Source organism: Rhinatrema bivittatum, chromosome 7 (assembly GCF_901001135.1).
Source record: "Rhinatrema bivittatum chromosome 7, aRhiBiv1.1, whole genome shotgun sequence".
NCBI lineage: Eukaryota > Metazoa > Chordata > Amphibia > Gymnophiona > Rhinatrematidae > Rhinatrema > Rhinatrema bivittatum.
Window position 1 is genome coordinate 277,812,115 of NC_042621.1, and position 25,845 is coordinate 277,837,959.

General features: G+C 43.4%; 1 protein-coding gene across 5 annotated transcripts in view; it reads right to left on the minus strand.

Moving 5' to 3' along the window:
* SH3PXD2A (SH3 and PX domains 2A) overlaps positions 1-25,845 on the minus strand; it is a 571,414-nt gene that overhangs the window by 39,835 nt on the left and 505,734 nt on the right. For all 5 annotated transcript variants that reach the window (XM_029610305.1, XM_029610306.1, XM_029610304.1 and 2 more), the window contains 2 exons: positions 8,487-8,600; positions 2,805-2,888 (listed from right to left, as the gene is read on the minus strand). In XM_029610305.1, the coding sequence (XP_029466165.1) occupies positions 2,805-2,888; positions 8,487-8,600 (198 nt within the window). The remainder of the gene's footprint in view (positions 1-2,804; positions 2,889-8,486; positions 8,601-25,845) is intronic.

Genomic DNA, 25,845 nt, shown 5'->3' on the forward strand with positions numbered 1-25,845 from the left:
TCAACCAAACCAGGGCACAAATTATGATTTAAAAGAAACTGGCTCCCCAACTAATGTAAGAATCATGGAAGGGCAGCGATCTGCTCGTCCAGCTGAAGAAAAGATACTATTTTAAACGAGATTGGGATTTCAGTCTTAAGTTTTAACAAGCACAGACTTAAAGCTTACTATACACCCAGCAGCTTTTTTGTCTTTTCTGGCTTCTTGCATGCTAAATTGTAGTTTTTACAAGGACATCTGAAGTATGTTACACTAAGTAGAAAAAAAACTATCCTGTTACAATGCAGGGTATTTATTTATTTAAAACAATACATTTTCCGCTTTTACATAGGGCTTGATCTACTTTTCTTTCAACAATGTTGGAATTTTTTTTTTTTTAAAGCAAACTAGATAACAAAAGACACCGGTCGGATGCTCCTAAATTTTCAAGACCAGAAAAGAATTTCCTTTCCTAACAGTTTCCCTTCACTCAGTCTCTCTCTCACACTCTCTTTCTGCCATCCCTCCACCCCCCCCTGCTTCTACTGTCTTTCTCCTGGAAAAAATCTCTCCCTCTTCCCAAAGGCACTGACCCAGTTCAGCATGGAGCTTGTGAAATGATAACCCCGTAGTCCTAGCAATGATCTCCAATTGGGGAAATGTAAAACACGGTCAGGTGGAAGCCACTAACTGCTCAGCTACAGCAACAAAAAAAGAACTCCGATATCAGATACACTAATTACGGTGCTCAGCACAGCACACACTTTAACCCTCAGCTGTGCACACATTTTTGGTGCGACAATTCTGCCGCCAATGCAGCAGGGATTTTTGTGCACAACATTGTGGATTTAAGTTAGCGACCTTGCATGGAAATCCCATGCTAATAATGGCATTAGCTAACACTCCCCAATGCACTGGATTTCCTTCCTGTTTTCTTAGCGCTGGAAGTTTAACTCCTAGTCCAAGCTAGACTACAGGGCTGATGTCAGTCTACAGCGGAAGATGGAGTTCCGCTACCAGGACCTCTACTTGAGGTTTTATGCACAGAAAACATGCTTTGCACACAAAAAGCATGTTTTTACATTTTGTGCACAAAAAATGCTTTCTGCACTGAAACATTTTTGTCTGCATAACTCATATTTTATCTGCAGAAAACATGGTTTATCTGCACACATCATATTTTCCATGCATAAAATATTTGTGCATAAAAAACGCTTTCTGCGCAGAAAGCAATTTTTGTGCACATAAATCTCATTTTGTGCGTGGAAAATGTGATTTGTGCACATAAACCATGCTTTCGGCACATACACTTGTTTTTTCTGTGCACTAAACCGTCTTTCGTGTTCACAGTTTCTGGCCTGTTTGCACTGTTTAACTTGCGATGAATTAGGATACCTTTAGCTTACTGCATTAGGAGTTATAAAAAAAAATTTGCTTGTGTTAGGAAACCGTGTGGTGAATTTGAACGCACAGTTTTAATGCTCAGGTTTCTGCATTAGCTGGAGAGTGGGTTCTGAGAAAGGGTCTTGTAAGATACAACAACAGAAGTATTTCCAAAGGAGTTATGCATGTAAATGTAACATACTATCATAGCTACTTTCAAAATCCATTTACCCAAGTTAAGTGCATTTAAGGCGGATAAAACCTATTGACAATTCAATGGCATATATGGTAGCAATTTTCAAAAGCCCACTTACACTGGTAAAATGCATTTACATATATAAACCCAGTTGTAAACATGTAAATCCTTTTAAAAATCAGGCCCTAAGGCTGTATAGAAGTTGATGGATGCCACATTAATTCTGACATTTGGCTATAGCCACTAGTGCACTGTTACTTTCTCCCTTTTTTTTTTGGGGGGGGGGGGGGGGTGTTAATCTCATCTCTGTTCAGAATGAAGCCTTCTCGACACTGCAGTACCGTTATCTGAATTAACTGAGACTGGCCCTTTCCCCCTTCCAGATGGCCAACTGCAATTATACATCCAAAGCTTCAAAGGTTCACCTAGAGAGGAGCATTTACCTTTTATAAAATTACAACACTACTTTTCATTTTTCATATCTGAAAACTACAAATGCACTTCTTTTGAGCTTGCTAATAACAATACCAATACACTGAGTTTCACCTCCATACACATGACATCAACCATTTGCAGTGTGCTTACCAATATTCAAATTCCCAGGGGATCCAAAATAGCAAGTAGTGAAAAAAGAAAAAAAAAAGACAAGAAGAGAGCAAAATTCAAACTGTGCACAGATGCGTCTGCAAGTACCGTACTTATTACCCATAGATTGTACGTCAATTTTCAAAGGGAAAACTTTCTCTTTGAAAATTGGGTCGGACAAAGCAGCGCACAAGCCTGCGCCTGCTATTCGCATGGGTACATTTTCTGGCACAATTACGCAGGCATATGCTAACCCCTCCCCTAACTCCACGCCCCCCCCCCCAAAAAAAAACCCCTCTCCTCTTTCTCTGTGTAAAAGTCCATTTTACTGGCACTACCTGTACTCTGATGCCTAGAGAGAGCAGGCGATTTCTGAAGAAGCCCATTTCTGTTCGTAAAAATACTTTTGTCTGCGGAAATTAACCTTGCCGTGGAAAAAAAATGTCAATTTTGCCACCTCTGACCAGACGAATTTCTTAAATATAAATGTGTGCGTCAATCTGTGACAGCGAATTCAATTGCCACGGAAATTTACAACAGAGACAGACGATACTAAAGGATTGCCATCGTGCCTGAGTCGAGAGGGAGAAAGTATTTGAAGATGCTGGCAGAGCAGCGCTCTGGTGAAGCCTAACAGCCCGGCCACTGAAAGCTTATTCACCTCGACTCTGCTGCCTGTTGACGATTCCGCCCAGCGTCCATCGCCGGTCCAGGCGCCGCAGGTGAGCCTTGCGTCTCTTAGTAACTGATTTGGAACATGGGATGAAAACATAAAATAAAAGAAAGACATGACATGAAGGTGGGGCTGAGAATAAAATTAATAATAATTAAAAAAATAAATATATGAAAAAAATAAATACTTAAATAAAATAAAGCATGACAATTACATGAAGCCACTGGGTGTGTTAGCCAAACTAATTACATGGAATGCAAAATGAGAGATTCAATTTGTAAATGGAAGGAGTGAAGCAGGTTGGCCTCCTGGGCCCTGGAGGCAAAATTATGCGATTTACTGAACTTAAGAATCATGGCCCGTTTTTAAAGTACAGCCGGCATTTATCTGCGTTCTACTTTTCCAAATCAAGCAAATTCTTAATTTTGTTAGGCATTTATAAAAGATACTTTTAAGTTTCAGTACAGAATAGATCATGATGTTTTTGCTCAAAAAAAATATTAAAATGTTCTTACTTGTCCAATCAGAGAAACAGTTTAAAAATGATCCTTTTTGCAAGAAAACATTTACTATTAACCTGCCTCATCTCCGTCATGCAAAAATAGGACCAAATAATTGACTTGTTACGGGAAGTCTTAGGTTACATTTTTAAATATTACTACTAGGGAAAACACATTTTCCTGATTCTCTAGTAATTAATTAATTAGACAAATCAGCTTCCTCCAACATTTGGGGAGCATGATTAAGGAAATAATTGGTTATAGGGGGCCTGACAAAGTACATGTTGAAGTCAGCAATTAGATTTACACTTAAGACCTCTTTTGCTTTTAAAACGTACAGCATGAGGCCGGTGCAGGAGGAGATGGGGATGAGTTTTCCTTAAGGCAGCTGTGCACAGAGGACTTGAAGTGTTGGGCTGGATAAAATTCAATGAAGCCAAGGCATTCCTGTGATCACTCGAATTTGCCTCTTAGTTTTTGTTGTTGATATTTCAGATCTAGTCTAGCGGCAATTAAAGGGTGGGATTTCAGTACCTGGGGCTGTGAAAAGCTTGCTGGTTTCTTTTGATAAAAAAGAAATTCTACCCACTGTACAGCAAACAATATTTCAAGCAGTAAAATGCAAGTTTAAGTCATTGTGACCAAATGCTTGCACGCTGTTCTCAGGCAATTCTCCAGCCTCCCTGGGGGAAACCATCATTTATTTATTGTTGACATGGACGTTTCTCCTCATGATTTGTTGGGCTTTCAGCTCAATTGGAACCCACCCCCTTTAGGACTGTATGGCCAGGAGCCTTCGTTCGCAGCTACCTGGGGTCTGCTCCCTTCTTCTTATATTCCCCCTCCTAACTTACTTGGCTCAACCACTTCCTGGGGACTGCCCCAAAATGTGGTAACCTGAGAGCCCTGAGCCTGGCTGCTAGAACCTTAGAAACAAGAGAGGGAATGAAACCATTTTCAGATAAAGCTAAAGATGTGAAACAATCAGGTGCTTTACCTTCGCTGAAGAGGTTAATTCGATGTTTTACCATAGAATTTAAACACACAATTTATTGAAGGAAGGGGAATAATTCTATTTCAATGGGCTAAATAGCATGGAATTGTCATATTTTGCTTTTTTACACTGTAATATGCTCTTCTTAAGGGCAATGATGGTGAAAAAGTTCACACATATTCTGCAAATGTTTTGAGAATTATTCCTGAAACAAAAAAAAGATTGCTTTTTGCACAATAGCTTAAAAAAGTAACCTTTAAACCTGCACAAGGTAAGTGCAGGTACTTACCAGGTGTATTTCTGAAATACTTCAGAGGGCACGGTGTTTACTAATCTTATTTTATGCTAACTATCTATAATACCACATTGAGCCTATTCTTTAAAGGCTTGTGTTTTAAAGCAATGTAGGCACATAAAACCCTATTTTATACATCTAAATGGTGCACTGAAAATCAACCGGCTGCCAGTTTTCCAGGTATTTTTACGCGCACTGGGAAGAGCTGTTCTGGAGGGTGGAGCTGGGGGCGGGGCTATAACTCGCATGTATACTTTTGCATTTTCAAGTTACCACACACAAGTTATGCCCCACTTGGAGCAGGTGTAACTTTGTGCATGGGAAACTTCCATGCGTACCGGGCCATGTAATAAAAGTCTGTTGGGCACGCTGACTTTACTCCCTATGCAGGGAGTTATAAAATTACCCTTCCTATCACACAATAGAGCAAGTGAAGCTACTTTTAGAGTTGCTTCTGGGGACTAGGCTTAAAAAGCAAAGCCCAAGGAAGGGTGGAACTCTCTCACAGGGACTGTCCGGTCATCAGGCCCTTGCAAGTCAGATTCAGTACTGAAAACTGGCTGAATTCACTGGCAAGAAAGTTTACAGTGTGAAATTTTGAGCAGTGGGATTCACAGTGCCTGAAAACCAGAAGCACAGGCAAATCTGAAGCAAGACAGTGTAGTCTGGCCTTCGATCTTTCTAGAAGACTTAAACGTTTGGTGTGTGATGCCTGGACTAAGAATTTTAAAAGTCTTGAGAACATTTAGAAGCTTTGTACTGTAAGAAGCTGAATTTATTATAATGCCTCATTCCAGTAAGCAGTAACCCCTGAGAGTGAGATGGGCACCAACTGCAAGCTGGAGAAAAGGTGGGGGAATTTGTGAAACGATGTGCTAAACTAGCAATTTATACAACTGGTGCTGCTTTCTGATTTATTTTTTAAAGCCATGGCCCACCCAATCAACGTTGCCCAGAGGCCCGATAATTTAGGTCCTATTACAGGGCCGCAGGTGACAGGCCCGGCACTGCCAGGTGTGGAAGAGGAGGAGGTGGAGGCCAGGGAGGCTGCTGGTGAACTCCACCCCACCAGTGGTAGAAGAAAGGCGACCCCGCTAGAAGAGAGCCGATTTTGCTGCTTTACCTCCATGCTGGCCCTACAGAATTCAAAACTCTTGCAGCTAGCAGGTGCTCTATGCTGATCTCGTGATACACAAGATCAGCATAGAGGAAGTGCTACCCATATGAGTTTTGATCACCGCAGGGCAGTCAATCAAGCAGCAGCAGCAGGAGGGGCTCCCATTTCTGTTCCCGACGGGGAGACTGCCTAGGTTTTGTGTTCGTGTGCTTGTGAATGAATGGGATCCTGCCTGAGTTGTGTGTGCATATGTGAATGGGCCTGCCTGGGGTGTTTGTGTGTAAATGGGAGTCTGCCTGAGTGTGTGTGAGAGAAAGAGAGAACATGTTAGTGTGAGAAAGAGAGCATGTGGGAGCCTTTATGTGAGACAGCATGAGAGTGGGAGCCTGTGTGTGTGTGTGTGTGTGTGTGTGTGTGTGTGAGGGAGTGGCAGCTTGCTTGTGAGAGCATGTGAGAGTGAGAGCCGGTATATTTGTGTGTGAGAAGCAGCAAATGAGATCGAGAGTTTGTATGTGTGGGAATGGGAGCCTGGGTGAAGCGCATGTGAGTGAGAGCATGTGTCTATGTGTGTGTGGGAGTGGTAACCTGCATGTGAGAGAGAGCATATGTGAGTGGGAGCTTGTGTGTATGTGAGAGAAAGCATGCAAGAGTGGGAGCAGGAGCGGATTGGCCTATTGGGCATCCCCCGGTGGGCCTGTCATGTGGTCTGCTGTTTTATTGTAGTTTTGAGGGTCTTTGCATTTTCGGGAAGAGGACTGATTAAAGAATACATTGACATTTGTTTTATTATGTGATTGGATATCTGTTAACTGTTCTTTGTTTACTTTTTAGATGTTGCATATTTATAAACTGCAGTAAATATAAACTAAATTAATACAGATTAATAAGGTACTGTTAATGTTGGTAAGTGCTTGAAATAATAGAATTAAAATATTTGAAAGCACCACTCATGATGAGACTATTTAGAAATCCATTGTCAGGTGCATTCTAAGGCATTATTTATGAATAAGAACTCAACTATTAGGGCCTAGCCCTGCATGTCAATTGCCCACCCATGTTAACCTTGGCCCCCTCCCCCCCAAAAAATACATTCATTTCTGGCTACGCCACTGATGCACATATAAAATATCTACTTCACCCAGGTCATGAACATGTTTGATTCTGAGAAAATCAATCAGAAAGGAAAGACTTTATATGTTTTAAAGAAACCATGATGAATGAAATTGTAAAGTCCTTTGTGAACAGTTGCTTCTCATTAGACCTTATAATGAGCTAACTGAAGGTGGAGGCAGCAAGGTTGAAGGTGGTGGTCTGTTTGCAAAGCTTGTTTTGCGTTCCATATGGAAACTGACGCCTCTTAGATATACTTAAGCTAAGCTGACCAGACAGTACCACGGGTAAGACTGTGGTTCTGAAATCTGTCCTGGGGCCCCCGCCAGTCAGTCTGGCTTTCGGCACAGGAGATGCATTTTGATACAGTGGAAATGCTGTGCCATGTAGATTCGTTAGGGAAACCCTGAAAACCAGAGTGGCTGGGTGGGACATAGAACAGGTTCGGACACCACCACTGGCATGGGGAACGGGCTGTGCAGATCCTGAGTTTGCTCCCTTTGTATCCGCTGGCCAACTTGCAGCTCCGCTTGACCTTCCCAAACGGAATCCACAATTCTACCGAGGCAGGAGGGGCAAACTCAGGATGGGCTCCGCCTGCCTCCTACGAGACTGAGCCATCTGGTCACCTTGTCTTATGCCAGCGGCTGTCACCCCCACCTACTTTTCTAGTTTTTAAACATAATAATTTTACCTTTCGGCCCAGGGCAGCACACTGGGGGGAAAAAGCAAAACAAAAGAAAACAAAAACTTGAAACTATAATGCAACAGATTTTGACAAATGAAATACATTTCCTTATAATGTAAAAAGGGATGTTAGAGAGCAGCGGATGAGCTGTTGTCTTTACTGTCTCCACAATACACATTCTTACACTGTAAATGTTCTTCATATAACATTTTTGTAATTAGATAAATGCCAAATGGTTCGCAAGATATTATTTCTGTAAACATGTGAATTATATATTATACATACATTTTGCAGGGGGGGGGGTGCCCTGGTTAGGAAGTTCTCTTATTCTAAATCATGCACACACCAGGGCCGACTTGGCTCAGCTGCACGGCTTCTTGCTGTTTGAGAAATCCAGATCTGACTCCCATGGCCTGGCTTCTGCCCTGGAGGCCAGCCCTGGCCGTGCACCGTGCGGAGGCAGCATTTACTGCCCCCAAGCAGGGGATGAGGGAGTCCCGGTTATTTTCACCAGGGTCTCCGTAGTGGTCAGATTTAGGGACTGCACACGTTCCAGGGCACCATGGTTTGTGTCCCCTGACTGATGGAGCGGGGGTGGTAAAAATGGACTAAGAACGCCCCCCCCCCTCCATGCACTTATACCTAAAGGGTGATGGAGGCATAATCTGAACAGAGGCTAAGGCAAAGGGCAAATAGATAAAATAAATCCTGCATTAGCCAACGGACAGCAGAAAGGAGATAACTGCTCATGTTTTAACTAGCAGTCAATCAAGATTTGGTTTCTGTATATTTGAGAAACTTATCTAAGAAAATGGGTAATTTACATGTTATGTATTGAGTAACGTTTTATTCTATCGAAATGATAAGAGCTCTATAAGACCATCTTCAGGTGAAATGGAGCAAAAGATTCCCTCAGTAGGGCTCCCAGAATTATTACAGGTACGTTTGTGGTGTTAAATTGCTCACCTTCCCCAGTCTTTGAGGTGTTAATTTCGGAATCATCTCGAGTTCCACCTTGGCTCTCCAGGTAAGTGGCAGGGACCCAGCCCTGCTCCTCCGCGGTGCTCACAAACCACCAGCCTGAAAAGGAGAGAGAGAGAGGAGAAGAGACATTACTGACCTCTCCGGGAACGGGTACATAATCTGCCTTCGTCACATGCATCTCACACTTGTATTTCCTGCCCAAAGATGTTCATAGTCAGTGAGCTGGCAAGAGGATAAGGTTATCTGGATAACTTTATCCAGATGTGCAGAGAACGTTATCTGGGTATATCCAGCTGCAAACTTCTCTGGATAACTTTAAGGCAGCCTTTTCGGCAACCAAACTTTCCCACTTAATTCTGTCTGGCCACAACTGAATATCAATGCTGAATCCGGCATGCCTCTAGGCCCCCTTCTTTTTATACGGGCAACGATTTGTCCAGATAAAATGTACCCATTCAGTAGGTGGGGTGGGGGATGGGATGGGATGGGATTTTGAAACCCGATAAACTCGGCGGCCGTTTTTATTACTGGCAGACAGGCAGGTTATGAAAACCGAGGCCGAGTTTACTGGCGTCGGTCTTCATAACCGGCAGCCATGGCGGGTCGCGTTAGGAAGGAGGCGCCAAGGTTGCGCAAGCATCCCTAGCGCCTCCTTCCTAGCGCGACCCTCTAATTTCCATATTGCATGGCGCCCTCCCCCCCTTGCGGGCGCCATGCGTGCATTAAAGCGGGCGCTGAAAAGTCAGCGCCCGATTTCAGCGCACATAATTGCATCGGTCCTGAAGATTTATCTGGCTAACTCCCAAACTTAGCCAGAAAACTTGTAGAAATATCGACCTCTGATTTTCTAGATGAGTGAAAATAAACTGAAGGGGTTTTTTTCTAGTATGTATTCCTTGAAAATGTATCCAATAGATCTCGTAATGTCCGAAATCACATGGATCCATGTATCACAGCAAGCCCATGAACGAGGTCATTTAATACTGTCCACAACTGAAACAGTAAGGTGTATCTGCAGTTTGCTCATGATATATCCCAAAATAACCAAATGATCAGCGCATGGCAGCATATCACAGACTAAGTATAGATTCCAGAGCGCTTCCTACTGCATCGTAAATTGAATGCCATCTGTTTCAGACTTCATCTGTTTTTGATGGACGACCATATTGTTATAAAATGTAAAAAAAAAAAAAGGTTCAAACATTAAGGGGGCCAGATGTTTGCTAGGGATCTCCCAAAACAAGATTCCATTAATCAGATCATTAAATCAAGTCTGCCAAGTACCACCAGCATCACCATGGCCATTGCAAGGGAAACTCATACACGTCACACAAATTCTTATGTCACTCAGAAGGTCAAACAATAGGATGAGGAGGCTTCTAAGCCAAGTAAACCAAGGGACTGATGGACTGCTTTATCCCAAGCTGTGTCTGGAGAAGTAAAACCCCAGGATCATGCAGGTCCAGAGCCTTTGAAGGCAACGCACAATTCAGTAGAAAGACACTTCAGACAAAGCTGGAGAACGAAGACATCTGGGGACATGATAAGAAGCTTATAAAATCATGAGTAGGTTGGAAGAGGTAAAGAAAGGATGGTTATTTACCCTTTCAAATAATATTTAAAGAAGGGACACTCCAAAAAAGTAACAACCATTAGATTTAAAACAAATTATAGAAAGTATTTTTTTTACTCAGCGCACAATCTAGCTAAGGAATCTGTTGCCAGAGGATCTGGTCAAGGTGTCTAGCATAGCAGCATGCAAGAGAGGCTTGGACTAGTTCCTGGAGGAAAAATCCATAAAACATTATTCGCCAGGTGGACTAAAGAAAGCTATTGCTATGCCTGGGAGCGAGTAACAGGAAAGAGATCCCATTTATAGAATCTACATGGTACTTGTGATCAAGGGTGGACACTGTCGGAGCAGGATGCTGGGCTCGATGGACCATGGTCTGACTTATGTCCTTATATTCACAGTCCCCCTCACCTACTGTAGCTTTTCACATTATGCAGTAGCTGCCGCTTACGTTATTATTATTTTTTTTTTAAAGAAAAACTAGGGCCGCGTTTTCACTTGAAAACTGCACAGAAACAAAGATGAAACGAAAACAAATGAAATTTTGCTTTTCTCTTTTCGTGTGTGTTGAAAGGTTTCAACACACAATAAACCTATTTGGTGCATTTTAGCTCCATTCATTGTGTATTAAACTGGCAAAGCAAAGCAAAATAAACTGAAATGAAATTAACCCCTCCCTCCCCCCCCCGAAACAGCTCCCAACGCCTCCCGCACGCACCTAAAAATAAAATCTACAGTATAATCTAATCAAGCTCTAACTGAAGCCAGCAGCATTACCTTGGTATTTAGTTCTGTATTCGTGATTCAGTGCTTCTTTATATCTTTGTACGTGGAGGAGCTAGATGCAGCGGCCTCTCTCCCTCCAATCCCTCATCCAACCCTTCAAGGGTGTAGGCTTATAAAGGATTTTACGCACCTTTACTAAAACATTTTTTCCACCTCCTCCTCCCCTCCCCCCTCATTTGTACAGTATTAACCTTTCTTCCTTCTGCTGCCAAGAAATGTACAGCATGCGCAAGTACATTTTATTTCCAACGGTGGGGACGATTTACCGCAGGAACTTCAGAGGTATCATAAACACAGCTGCTCGCTTTGAAATGCCTCCAGCCCACAAGGAGCAGCCCCCCCCTTTGCTGCCGAAAAATTCGGATTCATTTTTTTTTTTTCCTGATCCAAAAGACATCTGGAAACATGTCATGGCTGTGTACACACACACACACACACAGGTTTACATTTATTGGAAGCAGATCTTCGCTGGTAGCGCGCCGCGTGGATCTGAGGAAGAGTGATTTGTAAATAAGGATTACAAATGAATACGAGGAAGGATGAAGTGCAGCGGAGGCTGTTTTAAAAGTGCACAGAATCAATTAAGCCATCTCGTCCCTCCGGAGAGGAAGACTTGCAAATCCAGCCATCAACAGGAATCCTTAAGGTGCTTAAGCATTTACGCAACGCCGTTTCCTTGACCTTCTGCCTTCAGCCAAACATTTGGTTTCTGCAGGAGCCTTGTATGGAAGAAGCTGTTCCACTCCCTCAAAGGCTCTTAGTACATTGAGCTTTTAGGAAAACTAAACACAATAGGACCAGAAGCAAGTCTCTCTCTCTCTTTCTTTTTTCTTTTTTTTCAGACGACACATTTCACAGAGTGAAATATATATGGAGGTCAATACTCAAAAGGGTTTGTCCACATAGCTTCTGGAGTTTCCCCGCCCAAAACCCAACATTGGTAACATTTCCATCCCTTGCTTCCTGGCCACACTTTGTCTGGGCATCTAACGTTTAACAGAATAAAAATAAATAAATTAAAAGAATTGCTAAATAAAGCTTGCTGGGCAGACTGGATGGACCGTCATTTGCTACGTTACCATGCGCCAAACTGACCCGGCTCCGAAGAGGCTGTGCCGGGGTGCACTTCTGCTCTATCCGGGCAGCGCTGATTATTCAGGGCCACTGCGACACGGTTAGCTGGGTAAGTCTGCTCAGGACACGTACGGTACTTGGGCATGTTCTGCTAAATGTACGATTACGTTATCCAGGTGTCTTTACCAACCTAAATTTTCCACCCCCCCCCCGGCTTGCACAATATAGATCTCACGATTTTTAGATTATGAGCTATAAATGTCTCTCCCAAGTGAGTTCACTTAACAACAACAAAAACCTCAGTTCCCTTTTGCAAGAGATCGTTAACTACAAACCATCGAGGGAACTCCCTGATGTGCGGTGACTACGTCCGAGGTAACCACTCTGTGGTTCTCTCATTATCTAGCCACCGTCTTTATTCTCCAAAACTTTTATTGATATTTCTTTTTCTATTTTTCTTTATCACGTGTTGCTTATCTAGTCTATGACATATTCTCTCCCCCTGGCGGTCAGCTCGACCCTCTTACAGCATTCTCGCTTCTTTTTGTGAATACTTATCAATTTCTGTTAAGTGTGGAGCTTCTGCTGCTTCTATAGGGTCAAAGCCGCCTGCCCGACATTGGCTGTGTTTCGTGGAGGGGTGAAGCCTCCAGGGCAGCAACAGGGCCCCATTCTCGCTCTCCTGGCCTGAGGCTCACACACAGCAGCAGCAGCCTGCTCTCCCTCTCTCTCCCCACCTAAACCTTCTCCCATCCCCTTCTGGTGGACCCCCTCAGGAGGTGGTGGACACAAAGACACTGGGAGAAACCCAGAGGACTTCTGAGGGACTGGTAGGAGCTGTAAAGCTGAATAGTTGATGTGGGCCGGCAGTCTAAGATAGGCTGTACAGTCTTTTTTTTCTGCTGTCACGGATTTCTTATCCTCAGACTTTTAATGCGGCTTGTATAACTGGGTCACAGGAGCAATTCACTTTCTTTTCTTTGCACTGTTCCAGCCTCTGCCCTGTGGATCTATTTGAGCAGACTAGTCGCTTCATGTTGATATCCTGTTTGATTAATCCCGCTGTCTGGAATGAAGAGCACCATAAGAAACTCCCCAGAGACGTCTATGACTGTAGGATGCAGCAGCAGGCTCACGCTGGCAGATGCCATGGGAAGATACTGTAAGCTGCAGCATTCTGCTCCTGTCCTGTCCTGTCCTTCTCATTAATTCATGTATTTCAGAAACTAAATTGCTAACAAAAGGCTTTCCTGCCTACTGTGCCTGCAGTTACAACTTAACAGGCTTATTAACTCTAACCTCAGGTGATGGGGGATATGTGGCCCTAATAGTTGAATTCTTTGGTTTTGCTTCTAAAATGTTGTTCTTTAAGGTATTTGTCACCGACTCCCGGGATACAATGCCCACTGAAATTAGATTACAGAGTGATATCAAATCTTTTAAGAAAACCTTAAAGACATGACTCTTTAAGCAAGCCTTTCCTAAAGGAACAGGAGGATAGAGAGGGAGGGAGAGAACGCAAATACAGAAAAGTGCAGGTGAGAATGAACAACATTACAATATTAAAAATGCATGATAATACAGTTATGAAGTAGACCAAAATAAAAGATAACTCAATAACACACCTGGACTAAACCATCACTACTCGATCTTATTAATGAATTTGTACCGTACTCAATTGGCACTTGTTAGATTGTACGATAACCTACCTATACAGACCTTATTTTGTGCCTGTTTGTAAACCGTTGCAATGGTACATAACTTAGCGACGGTATAGAAAAGTTTTTAAATAAATAAAATAAATAAATAAATTTAATTTCTATAATGTTTTGGCCTCTGTACTTGAAAAACTGGTGGGGTCAAAATGGACCCCTGCAGGAGTCCAGCTGTGCCCTCACCTGAATGAGTTTTCCCATAAGAGGTTAACTATTTATTGTATTTATTTAAGTCTTTTATATACCAACAGTCATTGGGAACATCTCATTGGTTAACAGAAAACAGAATGCAGCAACAAGGCTTTACAATAAACTGTGCAATACGGGAATACAATACAAACAAGTTAAATAGAAGATCAAATTGCAAGAGAACCAATGGGGGGGAAGGGACCAAGAGCTAGGGGGAGGCAAGGGGCTGATATAGAGAGCATAAAATGGGTTGGCAAGAGGATGACCTGCCTGCTAATTTGCAACAGGTGGGGGGCAGGTAGGCAGGCTTTGGGATGAGTAACCCTCGGTATTCCAATCAGACCTATGCTTCTGGTTCCAGGGACAATTCAGTTGTTTTTTGTGGGTGACCTATGAGTCAATATATGTTCAAACTTCACCAAAATCCCAGTTTTGTTATGCTGTGCTCAGAAGCAAAAATGCCTTTTTTGCTTTTCAGCCTCTAAGCGGCTACTAATTTTATCTGATTATGCATTACCTCCGGTCTCTGAAATTTTCAGTGTCACCTTTCCTTGTGTATTTGAACATCTTGGTGGAAGATATCAACAATAGCCCCCATAAGGACCTTCTTGATTATAGGAAGCCACATTTTTTTATGGGAGTAGCCATTCAAGATACTGGAATTTTTTTAGATGCGACACATAGGAGATAGTCTTTCTTTTGACAAGACCTTTATGCAACATGGAATACGTTTACACACAAAGTTTGAATTTCAGCGTTCAACCACCCTGTATCAGTTGAGAATCTTATGTCGACATACTAGTGGAGACACCATGAGTAACCATGAATTGTGGATAACAACAATGAAAGTTTGAGAGTTGTATATTTACATGCCACCATCTATGAGAACAACGGTGTTGGGGCTTTGAGAGTCTGAATTTACACAATGCTCCTCTGGACTTTAACACCATGCATTGAGGAACTATACTCCATGATTCTTCGTTCTCAATATATATCTCCTTCAAGATGGCTGGGAATGGGGGAAACGAGGATCCCTTGTTGGGGTCTTAAGGGGGTCTCATGAAATGTGAGATGTTTTTACAATTTAGTTTCACATGGACTTTAAAAATTACAAAATTAAATTGCACAAAGATGAGATTTTTTTTTAAATTTGAAAACATATCACATGGATTGTGGGAAGATATCAGGATTTTTTTGTAATGCACATGATAAATATTTTAGAAAACCCTTTTTGAGTGTTTTTAAGGGTGTGTTATGACTACAAAGATTATATATGCAAACGTGATTGAACTGATTTGCTCACTTGAAAAAAAATTTTGTTATACATTTTTTTCGTATAAACATTAAATGTGGTCTTTGTTTTGCTAAATTGTTATTTCATAGTATTTGGCAGAAGTATCACCTCCAGTTGTATTGCACCATGAATGAAATGGGCCATCATGAGCAAGCTGGAGGGATATTTTAGGAACTTTTGCCCTATGTATGTCTGACAATATTTTGTCATTAACTGAGAGAGAAACAAACAGGGAGGCAGAGTGTAAGTTCAGGGAGGTGGATCGAAAGTCATTCTAATGACATAAAAGCATGGAAGCAGCTGGATAATACTAAACTAAAGACATGCATGTGCCTCCCTAGGCACGTGCATTAGTTTCAAACAAAACAAACAGAGAGGGTCCCCCCGAATTAAACAAATCCTATTCATTTCATTAGTTTTGAAAATAATTTCTATAAGCCACAGAAATCAATAGGACAGGAACAGGTGTATAGTTAGGAATGAATACAAAGTATAGAGCAGGCAGTCAGCAGACATGGGAAGAACAGATATGTTGTCAAGGAGACAACAGGCATGATGTATCACAGTGATTTTCCAATCTAACCTATCGCTGCACACCGGGTACAGTGACGCTAAACTTCAAGACTGAGCATGTCAGAGATTTGCTCTGCATTTCTTCTGAAAGCTTTGTCAGGGAAGGAAGGCACTATTTGAGCTCTAGGTTAAGTTTTCCCAAACAACTCTTTTGCTGCTTCTCCTTGTGTGGCTGTCACTGTGCCAGGCAATCACACAAAGGAAAGCAGCGAGGCAACAGCACTGCATTTGAAGGGCACTGGGTCACAGAGAACAGACTTCAGTTGCTTGTTGGTTTGTTTGGTTTTTTTTACCTTTGCGGTGAGTGACTGGAAGCAGACTGGGAGAGTTGCTTGCAGAGCTGGTACTATTTTTGTCTCTGCCTGAGCAGTGGGCTGGGCACAAGGTGAGCACGGAGGCAGAGCAGAGACTGAAGCATACCAGGCTGTGCTGTGAAGCCTGTCAGAGTCAGAGAACTAGTGCACACTCTCAGTGCAGTAGTATACAAGTTCTCCGCATATACCCCTTTGCGTAGCACTGGCACAGTCAGTGGGCATTACGGTACCACTGCGAAATATTAAATCATTTAATCTTCACATCCTCAGTGACAGAATCAATCATGTTAGCAATGGGCAAAATAAGAGCAGGTAAAGGAAATGGTTTCCAAAATTGGCCAAGTTAGCAATGCCAGCAACAACCAAAGAAGCAGTCCTGCACCTGAGTTGACACCCCTCCACAATCTCAGCTTTGTTCTCCTACCCTGTTTGATGGGTGATTACATTGGGGTGGTTTGTCTAAAAAAACCCTCATTCAGAGGAAGAAATACTAGCACAAGACAAAAGATGCTCGAAAGAAACCTTTTACTATCCTGAAGATCATGAGGTTAAAGTACTAATACAGAATTCACGCAGAAGCACAAAATCAGGAAATACAACAGCCACAATTCAATTATAGAACATAGGAAACATTTTCTATATTAAATAAAAAAAATCCTCACAACTATAAACCTCCTGTCATTGTGAAACTATTTCCATGTACTGCATGTAATACAATTTTCATTTGGCAAGCCCATTTCACAAGAAAATCCAAATTCCACCCTGCACCTTGGGGATCTTTGTGCCATTCAACCTTGCTTCCATGCCCAGACCTTGAACCCTGCAGTTCTCTTTGCCACTGTGCCTTGCTTCATACACCTTGCCTGCTTGTCCCCCTTTATCAGTGCCCGATTGGAAGTTTTTTGTTTTGTTCTCCCTTCCTGCTGTCTGAGGGTGCCGATACCAATTTCAGTGCCAGGTTGTCAAGTAAGATACCACTGAGGGCTCGTGTCACTGTTGCTGGTGCTCTCTTTTGGAGCCTTGGAGTGTTCTTTCAGCACTTGCTTTGCTTTCTTCTTGGTTTGTGTTTTTCTGGCCTGGAGTGTTTTGTCCACAAAACAAAACTTTGAAAACAGTAAAATATACAGATTTCACTACCACAGCACAACACTTAATCTCTACTACTTCCTTTTCTCTAGCCCCTATTTAATCTCAATCTAGTTCTCCCGCCCTGTATGATGGTTGAGTACACAGGGGTGGTTTATTCAAAAAAGCCCTCATTCAGAGGCAGAAATAATGGCATAAGACAAAAGACTCTCGAGAGAAACCATTTATTGTACTAAAGGTCATAAGAGTTTAGAGTACTAAGAGAGAACTCATGCAAACACCACAAACTACAGAATATATAAACATTTTCTATTTACAAAAGAAAACCCTCACAACTATAAACCTCCTGTCATTGTGAAACTATTTCCATGTACTGCATGTAATACCATTTTTATTTGAAAAGCCCATTTCACGAGAAAATCCAAATTCCACCCTGCACCTTGGGAGTCTTTGTGCCACTCACACTTGCTTCCATGCCCAGACCTGGAACCTTGCAGTTCCCTTTGCCACTGGGGTTTGCTGTAGTACCGCAGACCTTACACCTTGCTATTCTTGGGGGGGTGTTGCGGTTTTGCATCTCTCATGTTGCTTTGAAATACTGAAGTCACTCTTTGTGCTGCTTCGCCCCTTTATTAGTGCCTGATTGCTTTTCTTGCCACCTTTTCTGCTTCATTCCCACTTCATGCTGTCTTAGGATGCTAATGCCATTTTCAGTGCCAGTTTGCCACTTGACGTGCCATCAAGGGTTCATGGCAGCACTGTTGGTGCCCTCTTTTAGAACCTTGGGGTGTTCTTTCCACTTTTTCTGCTTCTTTGCTCCTCTCATAGTGACTTGGTGAAATCCTGCCAATGCTGGTAGCCCTTTGCCCTTTTACCCAGAACTAGGCTATTCATGCCACTTTTGGTGCCACTTTCCAGTCCCCTCAGTCTTTCTAGGTACCTTGGAGTCCTTTCTCCCTTCTGTTGATTTCTTCCCACAAGTTTTAAGACAACTGATTAGAAAACCTCTATTCTGGAACCCAATATAAGCTGTAAATTACCTGAAGCACTTCCCCCATTTCCTTTAATGGCAAATGAAAATGAATCAAACCAAAAAAAAATAAAAATGTTTTTTTCATTTTGAAACAAAAGAAACAAGTTAGGGTCCCCACAAAACAGATTTGGGCCTCCTCATTTTGGACGGCTCCTTACCTGGAAGCCAAAAACCCCTGAAATAGTTGCGGTCTCCATGCACAGGGCCTGGTCCCTTGTTTTTGTGCCATGGGGAGTTTGGAAAGATTCCAAACAAATTGCAGTGCACAAATGTTTTATTAATTAAGTTACATGGGAGGAAGGAAGAGCTATGGACAAATATTCCATCCTCTAGGATAAGTGGACACTTTGGATGAACTTTTGCCAATGGAATTTGCCAGGGATACACCTGACTGTGGACAAGCAGCTGGTCATCTTTCAGGGATCCCTGTCCTTGTAGACATTATTAGGTTGTATATGCCCTTATGCTACTTAACACTGGAAGCACGTTGCATGTAAATGTTAACAGAGAAATAAAAGAGGGCAGTTTAGGGGTGGTTCAGAGGTAGGTGCATGAATTGCTATTTTGTAAGCAGTATGTAACTTTCTTTTCATGTCAGGCAGCAAGGGATAAAAAGGAAGGGGTGTCAGGGCATAGATTTGTGGCAATGAGTTACTAGCCTGGCTACCGGTCACATCATCACTTCATTAGTGCAGCAATACATTGAAAATCAGGCTGAGGGAAAAGATCCCGTTATGCTCATATACCGTACAATGAAAAAATACAAGCAAAGCTCAGCCGGGCACATTGGCTAATGCAGCTTGTGTGAGTGAAACAGAAAAAATTGGCATAATAAAATGTCATACAACGGAGGGTAATTTCATGTAACCCCTAAAGTAATAAAAGTCAATCTGCAAAAAAATAAACAGTTACCTTCAGATGATCTGTATGTCGCAGGGGCATAGCCAGAACCGAATTTATTTATTTATTTATTATTTGTTTTTTTTTTGCAGGGGGGAGGAGCACAAGGTTAACATGGGTGGGGGCCCTGTGGCCGGCCCCTTCCCCCCTCGCTGCACTGCATTCTATGTGGGTCTTCACAGCAAAAGCTACAAAACCCTTTCAATTTCCAGAAACACTCTGTATCTGTCTCTCCACTTTCGCTCATTCACCCGCTGCCCTTAAGGCAATCACTTTATTCTCAAGCTGCTGAAGAGCAATTATATAAATACTTTTCCATTCCTGAATTTTGAAGGGGCTGAGAGGAGGGGGCGGGATAAATAATTACCTGACAAAAGCAAACAGACTTTGATGGCCTCAAACTTTTGCAGGTGCAGTCCCAGGGCAGTGTTGTTTCCCTTGCATTGGTCTTCTTAAAGGCGCCGGGGAACAAGGACTGGTAGTGACTGCACCTTTAAGGAGCCGATTCACACGGCCCATGACCCTGCTGCCAGGAGAGGGGGCCTAAGCCATATGTGAGGTGGGCACGGGCCGTCCGAAGTCCACCCATGGCTGCCTACGCCTCCGAATTGTAGGCCGTGCAGTTTTCGGTGATGGTAACTGCACTGGTCTTGGAGCCTGATGGAGACTCTTGAGCTGCCAACTTCCCGCTGCTGCCTTTAACTGTAGCAGAACAGTGGTACCTACGACTGTTGGATGCGAGATTGCTCTAGGACGGTCTGGGCTTAAGAACTTTGACCGTGTTTATTTATTTTAAAATCTCATCCATCTCGTTCTCTTCAAATCAGGGAATGAAGTGGTGCCATCAAAGTGCTATCCTATTCTCTCACAACGAAAGTACAAAAAAAAGTGTGTTGGGCTTTCTATCCTGTTTTCATTCTGCAATAAATGAGTGTATAAAATCAACCTAAATTGAAAACTAAGCCGTTCTTATACCGGACTACTAGAGAAGGGTCAAAAACTTGAGATCCGCATGACTGTAAAATGCACCCAGAATAGGAGAACTTTTCCAGCAGCTGGGATTTCTCAGACCATGATCACAAATCATGATGAATATAATCCCTGGAAACTGGGGATGAAATGGCAAAATCCCTGATAATATGTGCTTTAATCTTCCTTTAAAAAACAAACAAACAAAAAACAACGCACTGTAAGGCCTCATCTACAAGTGTAGTGCTTATTATTAGAGATGTGAATCGGTACCGGACTCGTTTCCGGTACCGATTTCGGGTAAAAACTGCAGGAAATCTTCGTTCTTGCAATTCTTACCCGTTTTAATCGGCTGTGTCATGCCGAAAAAAAACCCCACCCAACCCTTTAAATGTAATCCTTTTGCATCCCACACCCTCCCGACCCCCCCCCCCAAATGTTTTAAAGTACCTGGTGGTCCAGCGGAGGTCCCGGGAGTGATCTCCCATGCTCGGGCCGTCGGCTGCCACTAATCAAAATGGCGCCGATGGCCCTTTGCCCTTAGCATGTGACACAGTATCTGTGCCATTCGCCAGCCCCTGTCACATGGTAGGAGCACTGGATGGCCCACGCCATCCATTGCTCCTATCATGTGACAGGGGCCGCGCCATCCAGTGCTCCTACCATGTGACAGGGGCCGGCCAATGGCACAGATACCCTGTCACATGCTAAGGGCAAAGGGCTATCGGCGCCATATTGATTAATGGCAGCCCTTGGCCGGAGCACGGGAGATCACTCCCGGGACCCCCGCTGGTCCACCAGGTACTTTAGAAATTTCTTTGTGGGGGGGGGGGTCGGGAGGGTGGGGGATGCGAAAGGATTAAATTTAAAGGGTCGGGGTGCGTTTGGGGTTTATTTTTAAGTGCCCTTTCTTCCCGCCCCCCCCAAAACGATAAGAGAACCCCACGAAAAATTTTGTGGGGTTATGCTGTAGTTTTTCTTGTTGTCAAGTCTAGGCTGGCCCAATGGCTCAGTAGCATTGCATAGACTTAATTTAACCCCTGACCCTTTTGTTCCTGGAAAGGCTGCGTTCATAAACCCAGGATGGAGGAATTTACGGCTACCACGCAGCCCTTCATTTAAATACTGCTTCGTGCGCCCAAGGGATGCGGCTGCGTGTGCGTTAGGAAAACGGGCGCCCAGTACGAGCGCCCGTTTTCAACACGCATCTTATTGCATCGGCCCCGTGATTATTATGGGAATCATTCTCTGGGCTATTTTGGTACACAGTGTATTTTCTTTATACGAAGTAATTTTCAAAAGAACTTGCGTACATAAACGCGGAGTTATGCACCAACTTTAGCTTTTGGAAATCACCTGGGGTTGGGTGTGTAGGGAAAATGAGCACGGGCAACGCGATTACGCACGCACTATTCCCTGCACCCGCAGCAGGAATTCCAGGGAGCAGAGTTAGATCAGGAAAAGCAGTTTTTGAAAGCATGCGAATAAATCTACCTGTGGAGAGAGTTGCACCCTGCTAGGGAGCAGGCGTTACTTCCTGTGCGTACGTCCGTGAGAGTGCGTCGGCACAACCAGGGAAGCTGAGCCATACACAAGCTGCTGAAAACTACCCTCCCTGAATCTCAGCATGCTAGAGATATAAATGCATTTCTGTGAAAACCTGTTCCCCGTCACACTGCAAGTTTGCTTAGTGAAGGTCAACAGCAGCCTGAAATGGAAGGCTGTTTCAATTAAAGGGGACTATGATTCCTTCCAGCAGCTTCTCCCATGGGCCAAACTTGCCCCAATGGTGAAAACTATGCAAATACCTGATGAAAATATGAAAAATAAAATCACAGAAGATTAGGCAACTGCTTTTCCAAGATAGCACTGGAAGGTTCTGCAAAGGAACCCTGATTATACTGACAGACAGCTGCTTTGAGCAATTTTTCAATGACTTCCTGCTAGACAGGAGACCCAGAGATACGTTAAAAGAAAATCCAAACTTAGTGGGAGGGTACATTTTACTCTCTGGCCATGTGGTCTGTTTTGATCCATACGATACTCAGTGTAGCCCCTCTTCTAGTGATTGCTATGAAGGCAGGGGCCCCACATCCAGTGGCAGGTCTTCGATCTTGCAATGTCCCACTAAGCCCTGGTGAGGATTCTCTGAATGGGGTGGGCGGAAGAGGTAGGATAGACCTCCAGAGCCCAAAGTATAGTGTAAATGTCTTTCAAAGAATACCAACAGACAGTCTAGATGCTGAAGTAGGGTTGCTCCAAAAATAAAATGTTTACTGTTGAACTGGTGGCAATGGTAAATTAATTGGCGCCAAACACATTTGCTCCTTGTCCATCCATAATCACAACAATAAATCAAGTTCAAAAATGATCTGGGCCTGTGCTCCCTTGATATCATCCCAGGGTCTCTGGTCCTCCTGTTAGTATAAAATAAGGCTGCTGAGGGAGCAGTGGCGTGGGCTCTCCTATCCCTTAAGGATCTCCCTTGGACAATACCTCGGATCCGTTGCTTGACTCGGAAAATCTCCAGCCTTTCCCTCCCTGGTTCTATTTAAGCAGAAACCTCTGTGAGGAGCCTCAGGTTCCTTCTCTCCCCCCCCCCCCCCCCAAGATGGTGTCCTACTCTCTCAACCTCCTCCTAAAAGTATCCAAGACCCTTCAGACTGAATGATCGGAAATTAATGCAAGACAGGGAAAAAAGTCTTCGCCCCCTCGCCAGTTTCATGGGAAGGAAAGTTGTGCAAAAATCTCTGAAATAAAATTAGCAAATAAAAAAGTACTCAAACCACTGAGATTCACTCAGATGTACTTTTCCCACTTCCTAACCTTCTCAGAATAGGTTTATAGCTAATACTGGGTAAGGATAGGGGGAACTAGAAAAAAAAAATCAGACCTTCTCGTTCAACTCCAAACCAAAAAATACCACACTGGGAGCCCCCTGCTCTTATGCAGGCAGGAAGCTACCATTACTGCAGCCTCCGGTGGGGGTGCTGTGGCAAGATGGTACAAGTCCTCTCTAACTTACGCTGCTTGTTCCTAACCACTAGGCCAAATTCTCTAGTGGAGATCCACAAGGGGTCTCTACATCAGTTTTTCCAAACCACTTTACAAACTTAATTAAAATAAAAATGAATATGCATGGATTTGTTTTTGTGTGGGTTTGTTTTTTAAGCAGAAATTCAATGTGACAAAATCAGACGCCTCCTAGTATTTCTTGTTAACATGCGCAGTGTCTTGTTATTCATGTTTTGTGCATTATATCAGGGTTGAGCAAACCTTTTATGCCACAGCACCCCTTCTGTTCATGCAACTGGTTGAGGGCCTCTACGATAGGTTTACATTCTGTCTATCTATCTAAACAAATATATCCACCCACACACATATGTGAAGGTTATTTACCAGGTAGCCACAATGCCAACTAATGGCTTAAAGCCCCCATATTTCACTTCAAGCTGCTGCTGAAAGGAGTAAGCTCTCTCACACACAAACCCCCCATACCCAGATGGACACAAACAGATACCTCATAGTTAGACACCCCACATCCAGAATAACAGAGTTAAACAGATACCCAGACAGCCCCAGAGACTCCACACAGAGACACGTTACCCTACATCTAGACACAGCGACGAAGATACCCTCACGCAGACACGGATACCTTACTCACGGGCCGATTCAGTAAAGTCCGCTGGAGAGCAGGTGAACAGGCCACTCCCGTGCGTGCGATTCTGTATTTAGATGAGCCCCGGCAGTAAAAACGGGCAAAAGGAGGTGCTAGGGACACTAGCGCGTCCCTAGCGTCTCCTTTTGGACCGGAGCGGCGGCTGTCAGCGGGTTTGACAGCCGACGCTCAATTTTGCCGGCATCGGTTCTCGAGCCCGCTGACAGCCAAGGGCTCGGAAACCGGACGCTGGCAAAATTGAGCATCCGGTTTTCGACCCGACAGCCGCCGGCCGACTTCAAATTTTTTATTTTTTTTACTTTTGGAAAATTTCGGGACGTCCAACTTAATATCGCCAGGATATTAAGTCGGAGGGTGCACAGAAAAGCAGTTTTTACTGCTTTTCTGTGCACTTTCCCGGTGCCCGAAGAAATTAGCGCCTACCTTTGGGTAGGCGCTAATTTCTGAAAGTAAAATGTGCGGCTTGGCTGCACATTTTACTTTCTGTATCGCGCAGAAATACCTAATAGGGCCATCAACATGCATTTGCATGTTGAGGGCGCTATTAGGTTCGACGGATTGGACGCGCGTTTTTGGCCCCGTACTGAATAAGGGGTAAGGGAAAACGCGCGTTCAATATACTGTATTGGCCTGAGAGAGAGAGGAAGCCAACACCCAGACAGGCACACAGAAGTAACAAACCTAAACAGAAAAACATAGGCACAGACAGAAGACAGGCACATAGACAAGAGAGACACAGGCAGAGAGACTACATAACATGGAGAGACAGACCATCACACACACAGACCAAAGCACATCAGAAAAACACAGACCTACTCGCCACATACTTCCAGGACCTCGCAAATTTGGCTGCATCAAATCCTAAGTTCTTTTGTAGGCATACAGCATCCACATCTAATGTGTCATATTAGTGCATCTCAGCGTTGAAAGGTACTCTGCTAAGTACAACATGAGCTAGTGCATGTGACCTGAGGTAGTCAAATGAAATTTTTCTTTCTTAAGGGCTCTTCAGCTAAACATCCATTCTGGCACATGAAGTATTTGTGCGTGGCTGAAATCCATTCTCACAGAATACAAATTCCAGCACGATTAACACAGTGATTACATCATTGGTTTGAATCGGGAAACATACTGTACCACTCATGGCTCGGTTTAAGTAAACTGGAACACGACACAAATATTCTTTACAAAGCAAAGCAATGCAAGACCCAGTTTAACACAAATAAGGAACCTACTTGGATCTGCTTTTGCAAGAAATCTACTAAAAGCTAGCTTGAATATCTTTGGATAAGTTTCAGTACATCTTGAGGACTATTTATTTTTTTGTGCATGATCCAACCGCTGCCTCACACACAAATATACTGTACATGCAGTCTGGAAACAAATGTGCTTACTGTGCATTTCATCTCTTGCCCAAATCCCTGAATGTTCTTAAACTGGAACGTACTGCAAGTCTTCACAGGAACATCATTGCTTGTTTGCATCACTTTACTGCATTATCGTCTTACCAATAAAATCTCATGTCTACTGGGGCTGGCGGCAGGAGATACGAAAGTGTGTCTCCTGTCTGCTACAAACGATGGAGTCTGGTACTCATGTGGAGACCCCAGATGGAAACAGTGGCATTGCTGTCGAGTTTGGGAAATTTGTGCTGACAAAATAGAAAGCGCTCATGCTTGGAGGCGTTTCCTCTTCTACTCTTCCAGTTTCCTTCTGTTCCAGCTTGGAATCCTGACTGCCCAGCATGATCATTTGGGGTCCTCAAATCCAACGCAGACAAGCAATTGTCAGAGAAAGCCCAAACTCGGGCTGCACTTGCATTAATTCGCAGGTAGTCTTTGGACAAATCTCTGTCTATTCACCAAATTTCCAGTCCCATGACGGTAGAACTGATGCAAAGATTCTGAAAGACCGTGTCCACTGAAATTGACCATATTGACAAGCCTCAGCTTTTAAGACGGTGATTCAGGCATTAGTCACTTCGTAGTTGGACTACTTGTAATAGCCTATGTGTGGGCCTCTCTGATAGACTTGCGTACGTATAGGCTACAAGTGGTGTAGAATATAGTGACAAGGTTAATTGCAGGGATTTCTCCCAGAAGTCCAATTTCTCCCATCTTATATACTCTCCACTGGCTCCCAATTAAAGCCTAAAT